Source organism: Poecilia latipinna, unplaced genomic scaffold (genome assembly GCF_001443285.1).
Source record: "Poecilia latipinna isolate Pla-1442-1.1 unplaced genomic scaffold, P_latipinna-1.0 Scaffold37, whole genome shotgun sequence".
Classification (NCBI taxonomy): Eukaryota; Metazoa; Chordata; class Actinopteri; order Cyprinodontiformes; family Poeciliidae; genus Poecilia; species Poecilia latipinna.
The window spans coordinates 1,015,211-1,034,722 of NW_015112653.1; the positions used below are offsets into that span (position 1 = coordinate 1,015,211).

At 41.8% G+C, this 19,512-nt stretch overlaps 1 protein-coding gene across 4 annotated transcripts in view; it reads right to left on the reverse strand.

The window, feature by feature from the left end:
• Window positions 1-767: 767 nt before the first annotated feature.
• The window catches only part of lrp2a (low density lipoprotein receptor-related protein 2a), a 58,389-nt gene continuing 39,644 nt past the window's right edge, over window positions 768-19,512 (reverse strand). For 3 of the 4 annotated variants that reach the window (XM_015045084.1, XM_015045074.1, XM_015045065.1), the window contains 33 exons: window positions 18,884-19,003; window positions 18,152-18,283; window positions 16,289-16,490; window positions 15,908-16,203; window positions 14,815-15,481; window positions 14,269-14,439; window positions 13,961-14,184; window positions 13,686-13,863; window positions 12,736-12,932; window positions 12,410-12,655; window positions 11,944-12,072; window positions 9,734-9,853; window positions 8,522-8,638; window positions 8,057-8,173; window positions 7,550-7,687; window positions 7,298-7,420; window positions 7,040-7,168; window positions 6,553-6,684; window positions 6,328-6,459; window positions 6,101-6,244; window positions 5,720-5,885; window positions 5,496-5,624; window positions 5,186-5,409; window positions 4,908-5,087; window positions 4,611-4,730; window positions 4,325-4,415; window positions 4,113-4,180; window positions 3,539-3,656; window positions 3,303-3,423; window positions 2,978-3,085; window positions 1,980-2,093; window positions 1,824-1,895; window positions 768-1,743 (listed from right to left, as the gene is read on the reverse strand). In XM_015045084.1, the coding sequence (XP_014900570.1) occupies window positions 1,573-1,743; window positions 1,824-1,895; window positions 1,980-2,093; window positions 2,978-3,085; window positions 3,303-3,423; window positions 3,539-3,656; window positions 4,113-4,180; window positions 4,325-4,415; window positions 4,611-4,730; window positions 4,908-5,087; window positions 5,186-5,409; window positions 5,496-5,624; window positions 5,720-5,885; window positions 6,101-6,244; window positions 6,328-6,459; window positions 6,553-6,684; window positions 7,040-7,168; window positions 7,298-7,420; window positions 7,550-7,687; window positions 8,057-8,173; window positions 8,522-8,638; window positions 9,734-9,853; window positions 11,944-12,072; window positions 12,410-12,655; window positions 12,736-12,932; window positions 13,686-13,863; window positions 13,961-14,184; window positions 14,269-14,439; window positions 14,815-15,481; window positions 15,908-16,203; window positions 16,289-16,490; window positions 18,152-18,283; window positions 18,884-19,003 (5,396 nt within the window). In that variant the 3' untranslated portion in view covers window positions 768-1,572. Of the gene's footprint in view, window positions 1,744-1,823; window positions 1,896-1,979; window positions 2,094-2,977; window positions 3,086-3,302; window positions 3,424-3,538; window positions 3,657-4,112; window positions 4,181-4,324; window positions 4,416-4,610; window positions 4,731-4,907; window positions 5,088-5,185; window positions 5,410-5,495; window positions 5,625-5,719; window positions 5,886-6,100; window positions 6,245-6,327; window positions 6,460-6,552; window positions 6,685-7,039; window positions 7,169-7,297; window positions 7,421-7,549; window positions 7,688-8,056; window positions 8,174-8,521; window positions 8,639-9,733; window positions 9,854-11,943; window positions 12,073-12,409; window positions 12,656-12,735; window positions 12,933-13,685; window positions 13,864-13,960; window positions 14,185-14,268; window positions 14,440-14,814; window positions 15,482-15,907; window positions 16,204-16,288; window positions 16,491-18,151; window positions 18,284-18,883; window positions 19,004-19,512 lie in introns of those variants that run through there. The other variant, XM_015045091.1, reaches the window with a different exon arrangement.

A 19,512-nucleotide genomic window follows, 5' to 3' on the forward strand; every position in this document is an offset into this window, starting at 1 on the left:
GATGCCTTTCATAATCCCATGTTTTCTAAAACATGCTGCTCACACAAACTTGACTCCCTCATCATCTGTTGTGATAAAGCTCTACACTGTTATTTTTCTGTAATTTCAGTCCTACACCTTTATTCGAGGAGTTTTAGAAAAGGTCTGAAAATGTCAAATTATACTGCATAACTTCATATAAAATAGTTTTTAATAAATGAAAGATGCAGAAAATGAATAATTCTGCATCTTTGTGAAATGGAGTTTTTTTTTTTACTTCCTCCTGCATTTTTCTGACTGTGCTGGTGGCTAGATAAGTAGTCCCTGTCCAACCAGATCCAGTTTTGAATCCGACAACTTGTACTTGTTTTTTGCTAAATTAAAAGTCAGTAACGTTCATATTTAAATTAGGTGTTCACTTGTCTTTCCAAATATCCATTTTTTTTTTTTTTACAATAAATTAAACCATAAAGTTCCTCAACACTGTAACCAGCTTGAAAAATGAAAAGAATAAAATTTTATCAGATTTTAATAGAATTACTTGGTTTGTCAAAATGTGTGGGACATTTTTTATTTGAAACAATTGCTAATTATAACACCCCACTGCATAAAGAGACTTAAATTATAGTAAAAATGCTTCAAAAAAGATCAACAAATGTTGAATTTAATTTGAGCCTTTTTACAGGAGTGCAATTGATTGTGGAGGATGTTGTAAAATGCAGGGAACTTATGATTCCACCGTCAAAGCAGTTCTTCTGTAACAAAACAAAAAAAGTGTAGTGAGACAATTTTACAAAATAGGAAATTTATTCATTCACGTGTCAGCAGCAAAAATTTAATTCACATGGGCACGTTCTGCACAATCATAGATAAAGTTTGTCTTCATTGCAATACAAAATAAATCAACCAGCAAACAATTTGCCTCGGTTTGTTTAAGAAAAAGTCTTTATCAGGAGTCGTTCTTCGAGAATATTGACTGGGTTGAAGTGCAACACCTGTTCCCAAGCTATTTTAGCCGTTGCAAGTGAGAGCAATCACTGATTTATAGACAAGGTGATCAAGAGAAATTGATTCTCTTCCAGTTTATACTGGAGTGTGTATCATTGAAAATAAATGGTGTGAGTTGAAATCCAATTTCGTTAATTTGTCATCCCTGAAACGAGGCATTTGCAGCGTATAGTGAATATATCTTCAGCATTCGTCTCTGGCGATCTCTGATCGTATAAGTACTGTGCATTCACAAAGCAGCTCACATTTCGTATTGGTTATCGTGAGTTTACAACGTAGGATCTATTTCTGACGAAAATCTTAATGTTGAAATTTACAAATTTACAACATATTTATTAACATTTCTATCAACAGCTTCAGTGCAAAGATATACATATTGTACATCATAATAAGAAAGACAAATATTAACGCAAAAAATTGGCATAAGAAGTGTCAGAAGGCAGAAGTGTCGGAAGGAAGATCTTCTCTTCATTTTATCGTGTTTCTCTGTCCCAACACAATCTGAGTTTGTACACAGGCTGCATATAAAAATAAATTCTGTGCAAAGTGTGTTTCTTCTTCACATCCCTCCATCAGAGAGAGGGGTTATACGTCGCTGTCCTCTTTGACAAGGTTGGCCGTGTCTTTGAAACTGTCCTCGGTTGGAGAGAAGGCGCTGGGACGGTCCTTCCTCTGAGGTTTTGCTGGAGGAGCGAATGGAGACGGCTCCGGGGCAGAAGAGTCCTCGCTGCTTCCGGCAGGTTTCTCGTCCTTCATCTGTAAAACGACGTGCAGTTTATGGCGTTAAAGGTTTCCAAGTGAGCTTTTTAATAAAAGATTCCTGGATTCAAACGCACCTCTGAATATGAAGGGTTTTCAAATGTGGTGCTTGGTTTTAATTTCCGTTTAAACAAGCTCCACTTTGACATCTGGAAAAAAACTCAAGTCAAAATCCCACTTTCTAGTTTATATAAAATAAATTCATTAGGATTTACATGGCTTCGGCCTTTTACCTGAACGGGAAGGCTGCAGACAGAAGATGTGTTGACAACACCTGAGCTTTGATCCCCTCGGTACGTCGGGTTCACGAAGTTGTTCAGCTGCTCACCGCTCACATTGACTGTCACCTGTTCAACGGGACACAGAAATAAGGTGTGAGGAGATATATGAAAAAAATATGCACTCCATGCTGAAAATATCAGATAATTTATATAACCTCACTGGGAAAGAGTTAAAACTTGAGATGTCTACAACTATCGTTTTAAAATCCAAACTTACTATGGCTCAAAAATGTAAAAAAGAATAGGGTATTCTTACAAAAGCTACATTTTCTACATCATCATGAGAATTGACTCGACTCTGTGCAGCTTGAGAAAATTCTCTTCAAAACCTTTCTGACAAAATTGTAGCATCTTCCAAGAGCCATGGAGCGAGTGCTGGAGGTATGTTGGAACAGGGATGCATCTAAAAGCTGCAGGTTTGAGGACTTAACTTGCACACAACAACATGGACACCCTCACTCCTCAGGGCGCTTGTCAGAGCGAAGGAAGGTAACCTGCATGTTCTTGTAACTTCCTGTTGCTAGGCAACAGTGTTGACAGTATTACTCTTTGTTACTTGTAGAAAACAAACTCAAAGTTAAGCCCATAATTATTTACACTACATCCATGTTTCAGTATAACTTTCATTCAACCAAGTAGAGTTTTTTTTCTGAACAGCATCTCTCCAATAATAGTTATATCCTGCATGTAAGTTGGCCACATTTTTAAATATTTTGGTGTTTTGATACTTTATCTTTGCTGATGAGCTCAAACTTTTTGAGTGCATTCTGGGTAGTTCTGGAGTACAACAAACACATGCTTGGTAAAAAAACAAAACAAAACAAAAAACATACCTATTGATTTATTTTATTAAAAATAAATGTTATCACATGTGGTGTGGTGGTGAGTCATGTAATTCAGCAGTTGTTGAACAACTGAATAAAATAAACAGTAACCATGTATCTGAATACCTGTGTAGCATGAATGACGGCTGGATCACCAGAGACGGGTGTAGTGGCGTACAGGGGATTCTCAAACGTGATTGGCTGTCGCCCGGCATTGGCGGCAAAGTTATCATCCTAAAGGAATATCATATATCAGGTCATAATTCACTACAACGTAAATGCATCATCAATTGAAACTCTCGTCATCCAAATTCTGCTAATGCAAGCAGGTCTAAGGTGACGTTAAAGACTAAACTGTGTGAATGAACACCACAAAGAGAAGTTAAAAAAAGTTAAACGTTGGTAAAAATGTGCCTAACAGAAACGATATTAACTAAACCCCTTAGCTCACCATCTGCATGGCCGTGTCGATAACAGAAACACCGATGTGTGACGGTCCGAGGTCCACATTGTCACCCGACCAAAACGTTACCCCGTTCCCGGTATCAGCTGACTTCACAAGACTGCTGAGGCTGGACAAAAACAAAGCAGCCGAAACTGAACTCTGATCCGTTTGCTTTGCTGCAAACTTCTGGGGTTAAACTAGAGCTTCAAATGCAAGATAAAGTGATTAAAAATGATGTGTACCTTGGCAGTTTAGGCATAGAGGGGATAAAAGATCCTGTTCGTTTGTAGTTGAGGAAAACCCCAGCAGCCAGAGCTCCGGTAATTAAGATGACAATGACGGTCAGCAGAACAGCCACGGCTTAGAGACAAAAACAAGATTATAGAGTAATAAATATTTCAGATTCAGGATTTATGCTTCCACTGGCATAACAACCTGAAGGTGAAACGAAGGTAGATAATTTAGCAAGACATTGATCCCAAACAAAATCCAAGAAACCTTGTGGATTCAGAGTGTAGAATAATGAGTAAAGCGCAAACTTTATTAATGAGTATCTGCAAAGACACAAAATCTTACCAAGTAATTTTGGTCTAGTTTCTAGTGTAAACAGTTGAGAATACTTGAAACAGGACAAAACTAACTTCCAAGTAACTTTGCGGCAAGAAATAGGAGTTTGTTGTAAGTAAATAATTGCTTAATATTAATGAAAAAGTACATGTTTGTTGCTTTCCCACCATATGTCATTGAATGCAGGACTTATTAATCGAAAGCTGCATAGAAAATATTAAAAGTTAAATGAAAATTGTGTTGTTGTACCTGTCCCAGCTGGTGCACCTCTAGACTTCCCCATCTGACAGTAGCTGCCAGTATAGCCATATGGACATCTATAAATTAAAGATAACAAACAACAAAACTAATAATTAATAGGCAAGGGCAAAGCTCTGTCCATACTTGAAGACAATTTAATTCCAGACATTTCTAATAAAAACAGATTGAAACATACAAACGGCTCCTGCAGCTAAACTCACTTGCACTTTGGCAGACCCCCTTCATTGGTGTAGCAGGTTCCACCATTCATGCATCTGCATGCAAGAGGCATTGCAACAGGAGGCTCAATGGCTGCAGAAGCAAAAGCCGAGCACACACAGTGGATGAACAACGATAAAAAAATCACGAGACTCGACACAAAACAACACACACGAGCAGCCAAGCGGCACGTGTCAAGAACAGGCGTGCGAATGCAAAAACAAGACGTCGCATCACTGCAAACACGAGGCAGCGGATGGTGAGAGCAATCCGGGCGCTGACTCTTACCTGCGTCGCATTCTGTCGAGTCGGCGTTTAGTGGAGGGGAGCCTTGTGGGCAGGCGCAGGTGTAGCCGCCAGGCCGGAGGAGGCAGAGGTGGCTGCACACGTCCTTACACGGGTTGGACACTGACAACGACAGTAGAACTTGTGTGCTACTTTGTGTTGATTTATTAGAGAGAAACTCAGTAAATCACAAATTGTGATAAGATTTTAAAGCTTTAAGGAGTATGTTAAGGTTTGTAGAAAGAAATATAACTCATTTAAGTTGAGTGAGAAGCTGTGTGTTTGTTTTGATGTTCAGACCTGACTGGTTGTGCCGGTACTGCTGGTAAACACGGACTTGTGTCAGCCAGGGGTTGATTGTGAGGACTTTGACTTTATTTCCTCGCCCAAACTTGTTCATCTTCCACACTTCTCCTTTGTCTTTAGTTGTCCAGTACACGTTTCCCTCAAACACATCCAGACTGTAGGGATTTCCGATATCTGGAACACAGAAAACAAAGCAACACACATTTATTCATCCAGTAAACTTGAGTTTGCCAAGATACTTAATCAATAATGTCAAGCTTCACTATTCTGACCTCCTGATATGACAATCTTCCTGTCTGTCCCGTCAGGCTTCATGGACTCGATAATGTTTTCTTTGGAGTCACACCAGTAGATTCTGTTTCCATTCACGTAGTCCAGAGCCAGCCCAGTGGGCCATCCCAGGTCTTCCTCCTTCACCAGGACCTCTCTGTGCTGTCCGTCCATCCATGCTGCCTCAATTTTGGGATTCTGTCCCCAGTCAGTCCAGTACATCATCCTGCTCAGAGACGGTCAACAAACAACATGTCTGTGACCACAAGGTGGACACCAACACCGAATCTCTGCCATGCAAACCCTTCCTACCCTGACGATGGGTTGACAATGATAGCTGCCGGCTGATCAAGGTCAGTGTGGATCAGCCACTTCCTGTATCGTCCATCCAGTTTCGCCACTTCAATTCTATTGGTCCCTGAATCCGTCCAGTAAATATGTCTGTGGAGAGACATTTAGGAAGACTCAGAATATTTAAACCAGATAAACTGTAGCATCTCTAACTAGAGTATTAAATCATAACTATGTTTGGTTACCTGCCAACCCAGTCTACAGCGATGCCCTCCGGTCTGGCAATGTACCGCAGGTTCAGATCCACTTCTTTCACTGGGTTGCTCCCATAATCATTGAACGTGGTCATGTAGGCACGCTTGATGGAGCCAAACTGGGACCCCCGACCAAGAACTGTCCAGTAAACGACACCTACAGACCACAAAGGAAATGCTTTTCACCTCCTGATGTTTTGTGAACTTTGTATTTACCGTGTGTTCAAGAGCAGAGGCGTCCGGCTTCAGCCCTTGGGAGCGAATGTTCAGTAGCTGTTTGATGCTCCAGCATTCCTTCAGGTGACACCGTAGAAGGACGGTGACGGACTAGGACTGAAGCCGGAGACCAGTGTTGTATGAAAACAGACTTACTGAGGCCTTCGCCCTCTGGATCCCACAGGTAATCCAAGGCATGGATGTGCTCGGCGTTGTCCACATAGTCCGAATACTGCTCAGAGGACAGATTGAAACGGCGAATACGAATGTTGTCCGGCAAGAGCAGGACTGGAGGGTTTCCTACGTAGAAATTGATTTTGGGTAAATATTCTCTTATCATGAGAGAAACCAGAAGAATCTTTTGTTTTTTGGCAATTGCTTACCTTGAGCAGCGCATTCGGTCCCGTGCAGCTCGCCGAAAGACACAAAGCCTTCAGCACAGAAACATTCGTAGCTGCCTTTCGAGTTCCTGCAGTCCTGAGGACACGTTCCAAATACCTCACACTCATTCACGTCTGGCCCCAAGAGAGGAGGAGATGGCAAGAGTCAAAACTACAACTTCATGTTTCAAACTTCTGCTGCGTAAAGATGATGAACGTGTTGTTCACCTTCGCAGGAGTGTTTCTCCGTGGCTCTGGGCTTGTAGCCTGGTCTGCAGGAGCAAACGAAGCCTCCCTGAGTCAGGTCGGTGCAGTTGTGTTCACACATGTTTGCACTGCATGTGTGTCCATGGCCCAAGTCTGAAAAAAGATTACCCCAAGGCGTGGTGAATGGAGAGGCCAGCAAGTAACGTGAAAATGTTCTAGCAAATGCGTAACTGAAACACATTTGATGGCAAAATGACACACGGACACGTTTTGAAAGAGAAAAGCGAAATAAATCTTTCTCTTTTGCTAAACCTTTCAAGGTAAGCCACCGTTAAATGTAATTTACTTTATCTAGTTAAATGAACATTACTAAAACCAAATCCAATTGCAATAGGGAAATAGCTAAAGCTTGTCTAGTGCAGCATTATTACAAATCTGTTACATAGATGCATGTAAAACCAATTAAAATGCATTTTTACATGTTATGTTACTTCATATTGTAACTTACGGCAGCCAAGTTCATCTGACTCGTCTCCACAGTCGTCATATTCATCACAGGCGTACTGTAGAGGGATGCACTTTCCGCTACTGCATTTGAACTCCTCATCGTCACAAGGACCGTGTGTGGGCTTTTGACCTACGTGAAGGCAATGTGGAAACAAACACAGGAATGCATAAACTTCTATTTTCATTTGAATATAAAAAATAATGTAGCTTAAAAGAATAAAGTTATCAACTACGCCAGCCATCATGAAACTGCACTCACAGTTTTCCTGTCTTTCATCCGAACCGTCCCCACAGTCATCAATAGAGTTGCACAGCTCAGGGCTGTAGATGCATCGGTTGTTATCGCATCGGAAACGGAACGGAGCCTCACACTCGATGTCCACTGCGAACAAACAGAGCCAACATATCTCATAAAAAAAAAAAAACGTTTAAACTTTCATGTGATGTTTTATTTCACTCAAAAGCAGCAAAGAGCTGCACTTTTGTCTTTTTTCAATGTTTTTTTTCTCACAGCAGAGATGCAGCTCCTCGTCAGAGTTGTCCCCGCAGTCATTGTCTCCGTCACATTTCCAGTGAGGCTGGACACAAATGTGGTTCCTGCATTCAAACAGGAACGGCGGGCAGTATGTGCCGTTGGGAAAGCGGGTTGCTGGAAGAAAGGGTATTTCTGTTACACCACAATTCCTGCTGCAATATCAGAATATATTATTTTTAGGCTTGGTTTATTTGGTTTGTGGAATAAATGCAGTATTTTATCCATTATTTCAGTCAGTCTCATCTCCAGTTAAAAAATGGTTTAATTTTCAAGTTTGATATGAAAAAGTATAAACTCTTTTTTTTAATTGTACAGAGTTTAACATGTCTGATTTCATGGAGCCGCTCTACTGCTGCACACGCTGAAGGCTGGCATTGAGTCATGAACAAATATGAAAGTGGTGAAAGTAACTTGGCCAGACTTTCAACTATGCATTCAATTCTGCAAAAAAAAAAAAAATAAATAATGTTATGTGGCACTCACGGCATGATATCTCATCCGTGTAGTCCAGACAGTCGGCGTTGCCATCACATTTGAAACGTTCAGCTATACAGTGTCCACTCGCGCACTGGAAGTAGCCAGGGGGACATGTCCGCAGCTCTGCTCAACAAAAACAAAAACATAAAAGTGACAAAAAGTGTCCATAAGGAGACAATGCCCAGATAGATTTTGTAGCTGTGTGGTTAAGTTTTATTTTACTCCATAAAAGTTCCTGGGATGTGAGACGAAGTGTTCGTGTTCTACACCGGTTTTCTGTCCCGTTCGCAGCGTACAGTACGTTTGTTTGCTTTGCAGCAGACGGCGTATTCTCCTCCTCAATAACCGACCGTTGGTGGTCCAGCTCGTCTGGCCTTCAGACTCACAGTTTTATTGCTTCTTTGTTTAGCGCGGCCCTTCGTTACTCACAAACAGCCAGATCCCGGGCCAAAACAAAGAGTCTCCACTTACCGCAGTCCCTTTCATCCGAGTTGTCCTCGCAGTCGTTGTCATGGTCACAGACCCAACGGTTGGGAACACAGCGTAGGTTGTCACAGCGATACTCGCTCTCGGTGCACGAGCGTGGCGCTGGGAGAAAACAAGGGAACAGAACCATGCCACCACAAAACTTTATTAACCTAAAAAATATATATTTTGCATGTCTGCAAAAATCCGTTTTAAGTTTTTTCATCATCTTCAAACTCAGTCTTATCAAATGAGCTGAATTATTATATTTTAAGTTAAATTGCAGGTCTAAGGAAACCTTAAACCTGCAATCGCAGCATGTTAAGGTTTATCGTCCTTATTTAAAAAGCTGTGTTAGACTTATTAGCTGGGATGCTTAACATTGCCAAGGACAATAGGTACAAGACTCCTTCCTTCCCTCCTTTTTACACACAGAGGACATCCTATTTCTCTAGGTGCTGATAAGACACCTTTCTCACTGCTACACCCTTTCAAACACCTCCCCAGATGTTGGATTAAATATCTGCTAAACTGAACTCTGCCATCAGCATCCTTTCTCACTCAAACAATCCACCCAGCAGGAGCTACAGAACAGCACATTTTCCAAATACAAATGTTGACATAAGTTTTTATGAGATTATGGAAATTTTATTGCAAAAGTTTCAAATAGTTATGATTTGTTTTCCGTTTCTTCCCACACGTTATAAAACAGCACAGTGTTTTAAAATATATATGTGGGGATTATTGTTTGGTTGATTTATGGATCTGCATTAAGATCAGTTAAAAACTATAACACTTAGAAAATATGGACTCGATTATCACAGTTTTTAATCACTAAGAGCATCATTACATAGGACTGCAAACGATATGAAATGTAGAAATCAATCTGCAGGTAAAAAAAACCCCCCAAAAAAACAGTGAAATATATTTTTTTGTACTTTGAATCCCTGTGTTTGTTCTTAAAATTAAAAAAAGATAAATGTAAAAATTATCCTCATTCTTAAAAATTCTAATAAGAAACAAAGTCTAAATGCTAACCTTTTTTCAGCCATTTTCATGTCTCATACTTATATATTAGTCAAGTTTTGGAAAGTGACGAAATCAAATTCAGTACTTTTCTAGACTTTTATAGACCATGTAGCGACTTTCATCCCCACAAGATCCATCACACGTATCTAGATGCTGTCGCAGGTGTGTGTTTGTCACAGAGTCACTCACTGCAGCTGCGTTCGTCTGAATTATCTCCACAGTCGTCAGCTCCATCACACCTCCATCTCAGCGGGATGCAGCGATGATTGTCGCAGCGGAAATCCCCGGTGGGATGGCAGGTCACTTCCTCTGAAAGGACAGGAGAGGTTGCTGTTTTTCCTGGCCTTTATGGCTCACTGAATAGATATTATTTCTGTGAAAAGCCAGGTATGAAAAATTTAAAAGTATCTTTTTGACATAGGGAGCATGACAGCATATGGAAATAATGGAAATAATGGGAGGCACAAATACTTATGGCAGTGATCTAAGCAAACTATAAATGAATACCTACTGTTGCATATTTGTGCAGTTGCCTCATGGGGGAGCTGCACACTGAGATTTAATGTTCAGGACTGCCCTACGTTTTCTCAAATCCAATGACAAACAAAAATAAAACTTAATCCAATAACCGAATATAAAATACTGAAGAACCAAGAAGAAGAAGAAAAAGAACAGATGCATTTTCATTATATTATTGTTTAATAAATGGTACTGTATTTTGATTAACTCCTTACATGTTTACACTGTTTAAATGAGAAGAGAGAGAAAAAAAAATATATATATATATATATATATATATATATATATATATATATATATATATATATAATTTTTTTTTAAAGATTTGCCTCTGGGTATTTCAGGCCAAGAACTGCACATTTTCTGAGGAATGTTGTTGTTGTAAGCGTCTTAGCTGACCTTTGACTCCCTCAGGCATAACAAAAGGTTCCTAAACTTACCGTATGAGATGAAACTCAGCTGTCAACATGAAACACAATTTACCAGAGAAACAACTCTGGATCTCAAACCACTTTGCTCCAAGCAAGTCCACACTTTACATTCCCATCTTTTGACTGTAGAGTTGGCCAGCGACTGATATCAAGGTGAGCCCAGGTTTTAAAAACGTACCGTATTCAAAACCGCTAAAATTGCACAGTCCTCTCATTCTGTGTTATGTAGATGCAAAGTGCTAGAGAGAATTTGTTCTGTTGCTGCACGTTGTCAGTCAGCTGGCTGAAGGAAGGCTGCTACAACGTTTCACCAGTTTTTTTTTATGTTTTGAATTCCTTCAAAGGGGGCTGTTTTCTGCCACATATCATGAACTTTGTAGCTTTGTCAAAGCATAGCGGCACCTGTACTTCTGAGGCAGAACCACACCACATAAAATGCATAAATGGTACGTGTGCTTTTGAACTAAAAATACAGAAAAAAAAAACTCCTCCAAAAAAGCCAGTGGAAATGAAAAACAACCACACAATTCAAAACGTAACTAAATTTACTGTAGAACTAGTGATTTACTATACTAAGAAAGCACTGACAAATAGACACTTCTAAATTTAAAATGCCATTCATATTCATAAATCATTCAGAGCCAACAGAAGATTTCAGTGATGAACTGGAAGTTGCACGTTAGAATAACGTCCAGACTTGTACTCTCAGCAGAAGTGTCAGCTGGAAATGAAAGACATCTTATTTTTTAATTAAAACGCAAAGGTCTAAAAGGGAGGAGGGCAGAACGCCACAGACAGATGTGTGAGCTCTATTCATGCCAGTACAGCGTACGTCTGAGGAGGATAAGACTGCCGGAGATGAGAACCACAGAAGGCAGAGGAGTGAAACAGAGCTGGTCTGAGCTGTCTCTACCACACAGTGCCGGAGGAGGCGGGGGGGTCAAAGATAGCGCGGCGTTCACGAGTCCTGCCCTCCTAGACCTCCACCTGGCCCATCCTCTGCATTCTTACTGGAAGATTAGCGCAGATCTCCCCTCCTGTGCAGGCATGGCACTAATGGAGTGAGGGGCTCTGATAAGAGATGGGAGGGCCGTATTTGGATCGCAGCAAGTACAAAGAGACATATATGAACCCTGCCCCCACGCAAGGACAGAGCACACATTCACATATATGTTGTCTCACACCAATGGACAGCTCATAAATCTGCGGCGCTTCCAGGGAGAGGTAAATTAAGGGGGAGGAAGAGTGATGAGACGATCTCCATCAGCACCTCCCTGCACCAGTTACACAGGAGGCTGACGGCTTGGCTAATTGCCTTTATTCACTCCTAAAGAATTCTCTAGAGTAATCTTGAGATTGATAAAACAACAACAAATACAAAATAGAAACCAGGGAACTCAAGAAGAGCTCTCGTTGTGGAAGGGGGAGGTTGTTAAAAAAGAGACTCACCGCAGCTCTGCTCGTCGCTGTTGTCTCTGCAGTCGTTGTGGCCGTTGCAGATGGACCAGAGTGGGACACAGCGATAGTTGGTTTTGCAGGCAAACTCTGTGTGGTTGTCACATCGATACGCTGGACCCACTTAAAAAAAAAACAACAACAACAAGAGAGAGTTAAGATAAAGGCCTAAGAGTTTTGAGTTAAATACATGACAAAGATACACTGATTGTGAAGGCAAAAGAGAAAGAATATGTGGTTTTCAAGCCGCTTTACAAATAGAAATCTGAAAAGTTAGGTGTACATTTTTATCACCACAAGCCAGATAGAGGACAGAAAGAAGCCATTGCACTTGCTAATATTTTGAAAACCTCTTCCTTCCCCTTCACAATGCACCACTTTCCTAATAAAATCCCAATAAAACTCTAACGTGAAACAGAGAAGGACAAAGCAATGGGGTAAATTCTTGTAAGCTACTTACTGCACTCCTCCAGAGGCTCATCTGAATTGTCGCCGCAGTCATCATCAACGTCGCATTTCCAGCTCTGCGGGATGCAGCGACCGTTGCGGCACTTGAACTGTCCTGGGCGACACGTCCTGGTGGCGCAGTGGACAGGGTCCTCATCGGACTGATCGCCACAGTCGTCCTCGCCGTCGCACTGCCAGGACTCGCTTATGCAACGCTTGTTCGTACACTGCCACTGATGGCTTTCGCACTGGTGTGTAGCTGGGAGGAGCAAAGTCAAACAACAACCAGTCAGAGAGTCAGGAATATAAACAGGTTCATCCAGCAGCTAAACCACCTACCACACAGCACGGGGTCTTCATCCGAGCCGTCGGGACAGTCCCGGTGGCTGTTGCACAGAAAGTGTGAGCTGGTGCAGTTTCCGTCGTTGCACTGAAACTGGCCGAGGCTGCAGTGGCGAACGGGGCAGGTAGAGGGCTCATCTGAGCCGTCCCTGCAGTCCCGCTGACCGTCGCATTTCCACCAGATAGGGATGCAGCTGTTGACACAGAGGCGGGACAATCCAGTGTGAACCAGAACGTATTGAATAACACAAAACTAACAAGCTCTGTTTTTATTATCTGAAACGTACACAGTTACACGGCAATATGAACAGATCTGTAAGGTTAGTCCAAGCTCTGTGAAGCTATTATCGGTAATAGTTCCCTTTCCTGTAGGGAAAATATGTCATATTGTGTTATCTTGTTGTAAAATTAAGTACGTCCTCGTTAGTGGTGGAAGAGTTACCCTGTGTCAATTCAGCTTAACAGTATATGGTAGTATAGGTCTGACTGGCTTTTAGTCGTCCTTTACTATAAGATCTTTTATTCTCAAACAATTTCTCTCACACAGTGCTACGTCACCTCTGCTCCAAATGAAAGTGTTTTAACTGATCACAGCGTGATGAGTAGAAAAAAAAATACTTTTTTTATATTTTACCAGGTCACCGTTCTCAAAGAGATATCAGAATCAGATCAAATCTGCATCGAGGTAAATGTCTACAAAATAAAACAAATAATACGTTCTCACTGGTAGATCTTTAATAATTAAACTGTTTCTTGTTTGCAGGGGAATTTTATTTACAATAATATTAGGAAAGTAGGGAGGAAAGCGGAGGTTTTGGTGTCAGAAACATCTAAAACAAAAGCTTCTGTTTGCTAGTTTCCCATTCAGTTTGGTAGAGGACCTCTGGTATTTAAAGTGCCACAACGCTCATAAAGAACTGCTGCACGTTAAAGAAATGGTGACAAACCGTTCATTGTTTGCACATCTGTACTGGGTGCTGGTGCACATGGGCAGGCATCGGGTCACACCTCCTATTTGAACAGCCAGGAAATGGTCGGGGCAGTCACAGGTGTGTTCTCGCCCCCCGTGACGGATTAGGCACAGGTGAGAGCAGCCCCCATTGTTCGCAGCACAGGGATTGTTTACTGTCAAAGCAGGAGCCACGGACAAACAAGGTCAGTTGACCGCAGCTTAGTAAATAAAGACCAGGAAGTGATGAGCGCGATGCTTGTGAAGACTCACCAATTGGCTGGCGGTAAGGATGGCATACGTGAATGTCGAACGGCCTGTGTGTGGTGTTAACCAGGGCTTCTCGGCCAGAACCATCGTACTTGTTGCCTTTCTCCACAGTGCGTGTGTTCCAGTCGGTCCAGTACACAGTGTCCTCAAACACGGTCAGGGCAAAAGGGTGCGGCAAGTTTCTGTCATACACCGTGTGTCTGTGCTGACCGTCCAAGTCGGAGTATCTGGAAAATAAATAGAAATTAAACATCTACTAGAGTTGGTGTGCTGCGGGAAAAAAAAATTCACCAACTTCCTGACGAACTTACTCAATGTAGTTGAGATGTGCATCTGACCAGTAGAGTTTGTCGTTGGTGTAGTCGATTGTGATGCCGTTGGGCCACTCTATCTTGGTGGTGATGATTGCTGCTTTGTTGGTTCCATCCATCCCAACACGACCGATGAAGGCTTTGTCTCCCCAGTCTGTCCAGTAGACATATCTGACAGGAATCAGAAGAAAGTGAAACTTAGACCACGTATATGAAAACCCAGTCTCCATCAATATTTGTGTGACTGGTAAAAAATATACTGTAATGGCATCAAACATGAGTTAACTATTTTTGAACACTTCTAGCAAAAAAATAAAATTAAAAAAAAGACTATGTGTATTTGTGCTTTGTATGAGGTTTTATCTCCTATTTTGTCCAAATACTACAATTACAAATACTTCCTGCAATAAATATTTCAGCTTAATATAAGAAATGCAAAATCAAATGTTACTGTTCAAAGAACACAACTCCATGAATGAATGAATGAATGAATGAATGAATGAATGAATGAATGAATATTAAATATTAAATGACTGAACTGCTCACCCGTATTTGGGATGCAGAACAATACCCCTGGGGTTTTCAAAGCAATAGGTGTTATTCCCATCAACGCAATGTTCAGCCAGTTTCTTGACAAAGCGACCATCCAGTTCGGACACCTTGAGGCAATCCAGGAAGCTGTCCACCCAATACAGTTTCCTTCCTATCCAGTCAACCGCCAGGCCCTCTCCATGCAGAACCCCATTGACCACCACCTCCCGGTTGCTGCCGTTAAAAGACATCCTCTCTATCACTCTCCGACTCACGTCGATCCAATAGAGGCGTTTGTCAACACGGTCAAAGTCTAGAGCGACCACGCTGGTCAGGCCCTGCAAAATAAGAGAATAGGCCTGCCCGTCTGTCGATAGGTTCCTCAGGTAATAGCGGTTGCTGAAGATGAGATAGGGGGAGATGTTGCTGTTCTGACGGCAGCTGCGACCGTCTGGCTCTCTGAGGAATCCCGGAGAGCACTTGCACACGTAGGAGCCGACGGTGTTTTCGCAGATCTGACTGCAAACGCTGGGCGTCTCTGCACACTCGTTGACGTCATCGCATGTTTTGCCGTCGGACATGAGGCGGTAGCCTGGACGGCAGGTGCAGATGAAGCTGGTGGGTGTATCGGTGCAATTGTGGTCGCAGTGGTGAATGGATGGGTCTGTACACTCATTGATACCTGCAGTTAGAGAAAAGGCAAATAATGTCAATTTTGCTGCACTGCCTCCAGTTTCTTGCAGTGTCTTAAAGTTTGCATCGGCACACAACATGCATCTTCAATGTTAAGCGATAAAAGCTACAGTTTGGCACAAAGTTTCAAATTGTAGATTTTCTTTTTTTAAGTTCATACTGTTCAAAATTGCACGTAAGTGTTTCTTCAATTTCTCCATTTCAGCTTTCCAGAATCTTTTCTTTTTTTTTTTTCTAAAATACTTCATAATGCATTAATCAATGTTTTTTAAGTAACATTATTCTTACTGGGCAGAGTAGTCTTGTGGCTACTCTAATTTGTGATTTTCTACATTTAGCTTGATTATAACACAGTGGCAGACATTTAACTTAGGCTCTGATTTCTGAAGTATTGCCAGCATCCGTTTACACTCACCACATCCCTTCTCGTCGCTGTTGTCGGAGCAGTCGTCATTCCTATCACACACTTTCCTAAAGGGAATACAATGTCCATTTTCACATCTGAATTCTCCGGGGGGACAGGTGGGCTCAGGTGTATGGCACATATGCTGCAGCTCATCAGACTCGTCCCCGCAGTCATTGTCTCCATCGCAGACAAAGTCGTTAGACACACAGCGGCCATTCTGGCATGTGAACTGGTGTGACTGGCAGGGCTGGTAAGTGCAGCCTTGCTCATCACTGCTGTCTCCACAGTCGTTACGACGGTCACATCTAATTTTGAAAGACGACATCAATTAGCCTCAACTTTCACGCTGTCAGAGTACAAAGTCAACAGTTTTGAGGTTTTAAATCCAACCTGTAGGAGCTGCGTATGCAGAGACCATTGCTGCAGGTGAACTCGTTGATGCCACAGGATCTGCGGGTGCAGTTTTGATGTTCATCTAGGGCATCCGCACAGTCTGCATCTCCATCACACACCCAGTCACGTGGAATACACTTCCGCTGAGGTGGCTGGTTATTGGCACAAGTGAACTCTGTGCTTGAACACGTGCGATTGGCTGGGGGAAACAATAAAATCAGACGTGAGGATTTGCAAGAGCCCGAACAACAATGGTGACATATTTTGGAAATCCAAACATTCCAATCTGTATTTCGAACTGCACGGCCGTGATGGCATTGTTTGAAACGAGCCTCCTGCTGAGGCTCAAGCTCTGCTAAAGTCCCTAGCTTCAGGCATCTTATTTTTGGAGCAGCATACAAGAATCTTGATCCATCCTGAGCCAGAAAGCCAGAGAGAGGAGGCAAGCACAAAGTACCGAGTGAGGCAGGAGAAATCAGGAATGCTAGCTCCTTGGACTGGAGATCTGCTGGAGACTAAGATGCTTGGGACTGGCTGCCAGTGTCTACGCCAACAACACTATGACTGAAGAGTGCCAAAATCCTGAAAAGGAATGGCATGTGGGCAGCAGGAGGCAGCAAAGTCAAATAGTATTGTAAAACAGGGGTCTATGAAAGAAAAAATTAATGAAGAAGTAAAGAAAAAAAAAATAGCTGAATAATGGCAAACAAGTACTGCACCCAGAACCCTGGGCACATTCCTACCCACATTCACCAACTGACAGTCAGTTGGTGACCAGTTAGCACCAACTGAGAACAGTTTGGTAATACTACATATTCACCGCAAACTGGAAAAGATTAACATTTTTCTAATATTCATCGTGATATCGGGAAAATATGTGACCATGCCATTGCTCAGAAAATAAAGCTAGACACACTGACGACAGTTGGTGTTGACGATTATCATCATAATCGCAATATCAGCGAGTGCCATCCCTCAATCATAACAGTCAGTTGGTGACAGTCAGCACCAACCGGTTGGTAACACCAGATTACATATTCATCACAAATGGGAAAAGACCAATCCAGGAAAATATGGGACCATATCATTACTCAGAAAATAAAGCTGCACACACTGACGACAACACCAACTGTCATTATCGTTGCAATATCAGCTTGTGAAATCTACTGCTGCAGCGACTCCTCGAGTGATTCGAGTACCTCAATTCTTAAAATTCCTTGAGGAAAATGTATCTGCCTCGAAGCTTTGTTAAATTATGTTTTATTCTTTAGCGTATCGATTTCTGGCAGGATCATTATTTGTGTTGGGCAGCGCTCTCACTTCCGCCTATGAGTTGTTGCTAAGTGCTAGCAGCATAACGTGAAATTTTCGGGGGTTTTATCGTTTTTGTTGGGGGACCAATAAGAATAGTTAAATTCTTTAAGTTCGCCAGCCTTTCTCGTCCCAGAACTGTGTGGTGACTGTTTGAAAGCGAATGACTGGAAGAGCGCTGCTGATGGACAGGAAGAGAGAGAGTGAAGAGAGAGAGAGAGAGAGAGAGAGAGAGAGAGAGGTCAGAGTCCTTGATTAATCATAACAATAATCGATAGAGTACTTGATTATTAAAATATTCTTTTACAACAGCCCTAGTGAAATCCCTCAGTCGTGACAGTCAACACCAACTGACTGTCAGTTTGGTAAAACTATATTACATATTCATCGCAAAGTGGAAAAGATTAATCAGGAAGAAAAAATAAATTGCAATGATTTCGCTTTATCAACTGAATGGAGGGAGGCTGCATTATTACCTCCCCTCTGCAAGTTTTGATTCCTATAAGTGACAAAAGAAAGAGGAAATGAATACAAATAAGAAATGCGTACCACAGTTGTGTCTCTGATCTTCATCGCTCATGTCACCACAGTCATTGTCTCCATCACAGATCCATGATAAAGCAATGCACCTGCCATCATCACAGCGAAACTGATCTGTATTGCAGGTTCTGACCAGTGTGGCTGCAGAGACAGACTATACATATTAGATATCAGCAAGAAACACAGAGATTTGAGTAAAACATACCAAATCCCACCCAATTTGTATCTACTCTTAGTGCCATCCCCTTTATGATGAGTCTATCCTGTCTGTCTGTAACTTTTTTCCCATTAGTTCTCTTGTAGCTTTTTAACTTTTGAAAGAGGACACAATACAACACTGGCAAAGCTTTCAAAATAGTCATGGCAACTCCACATTCCCATGCATGGTGAGCAATCTAAACAAAAGCCAAAGTGAGGCTCTGTAACCCTGGGTGGATAAAGAGAGGGGGAGGTGCTGTTTGTCTGAGGACATTGAGGGGCGTCACCACAGAGGAATGCAGCCCACAATAGGAGGCCTGGCTGACCACATCATCAACAAAGGAATACACCACTGACTCACACTCTCCGCTACATCACTCACAGGAGTCTCTCACACTGCACAGATTGGCTAACAGACACCTTCACACAATAAGTGAGCAGCTGATAAAAGGTTGGGGTGTGGGGCCATGGGGGAAGTGTGGGGGACTTCGGTACAAAGCTGGTAGGCTCGTTCTGGGTGTGAGAGAGTTGAGGAGCACTCACTGCAGGAGAGGGGTTCATCAGAGCCGTCAGAGCAGTCGGCTCCTCCGTCACAGTACCAGTGGGCGGGGATGCAGCGACCGCTGGAACAACGAAACTCACTCTGGGAGCAAGTGGCTGCAGCTATGCAGAAGATGCAGGCAGGAAACGAGTCAGATGGAGATCATTTCACATTACGATAGCTTTTTGATCACAATATATTCTGGCAAAATACCAAAAACTGTGTTAAAAGCCAATAGACTCAACTTAGTAAAACATAACAGTCTGTTATCTAAATACTATAATTGATGCCATTTCCTGAAAAAAATACAATGGAATTGGAAAAAAAAAGATACTTGAAAATATATAACAATATGCAGTAGCTAATTTCAAAGCAAAATTCTCCCATTAGTGCTAATGACTGGGACTCGGGGCAGTTTGGATTTACTGCTCATTTTTTTAATTCACTGATTAAATGCATTTAAATAAATCTAAATTTTACACCAGTAGGACGTAAAATATGTCTGTGCAAATGAGTTTTTGCACAAAAACAAATTATATATATATATATATATATATATATATATATATATATATATATATATATATATATATACACACATATAAAAAAAAAAATATATCACTTTATCTTT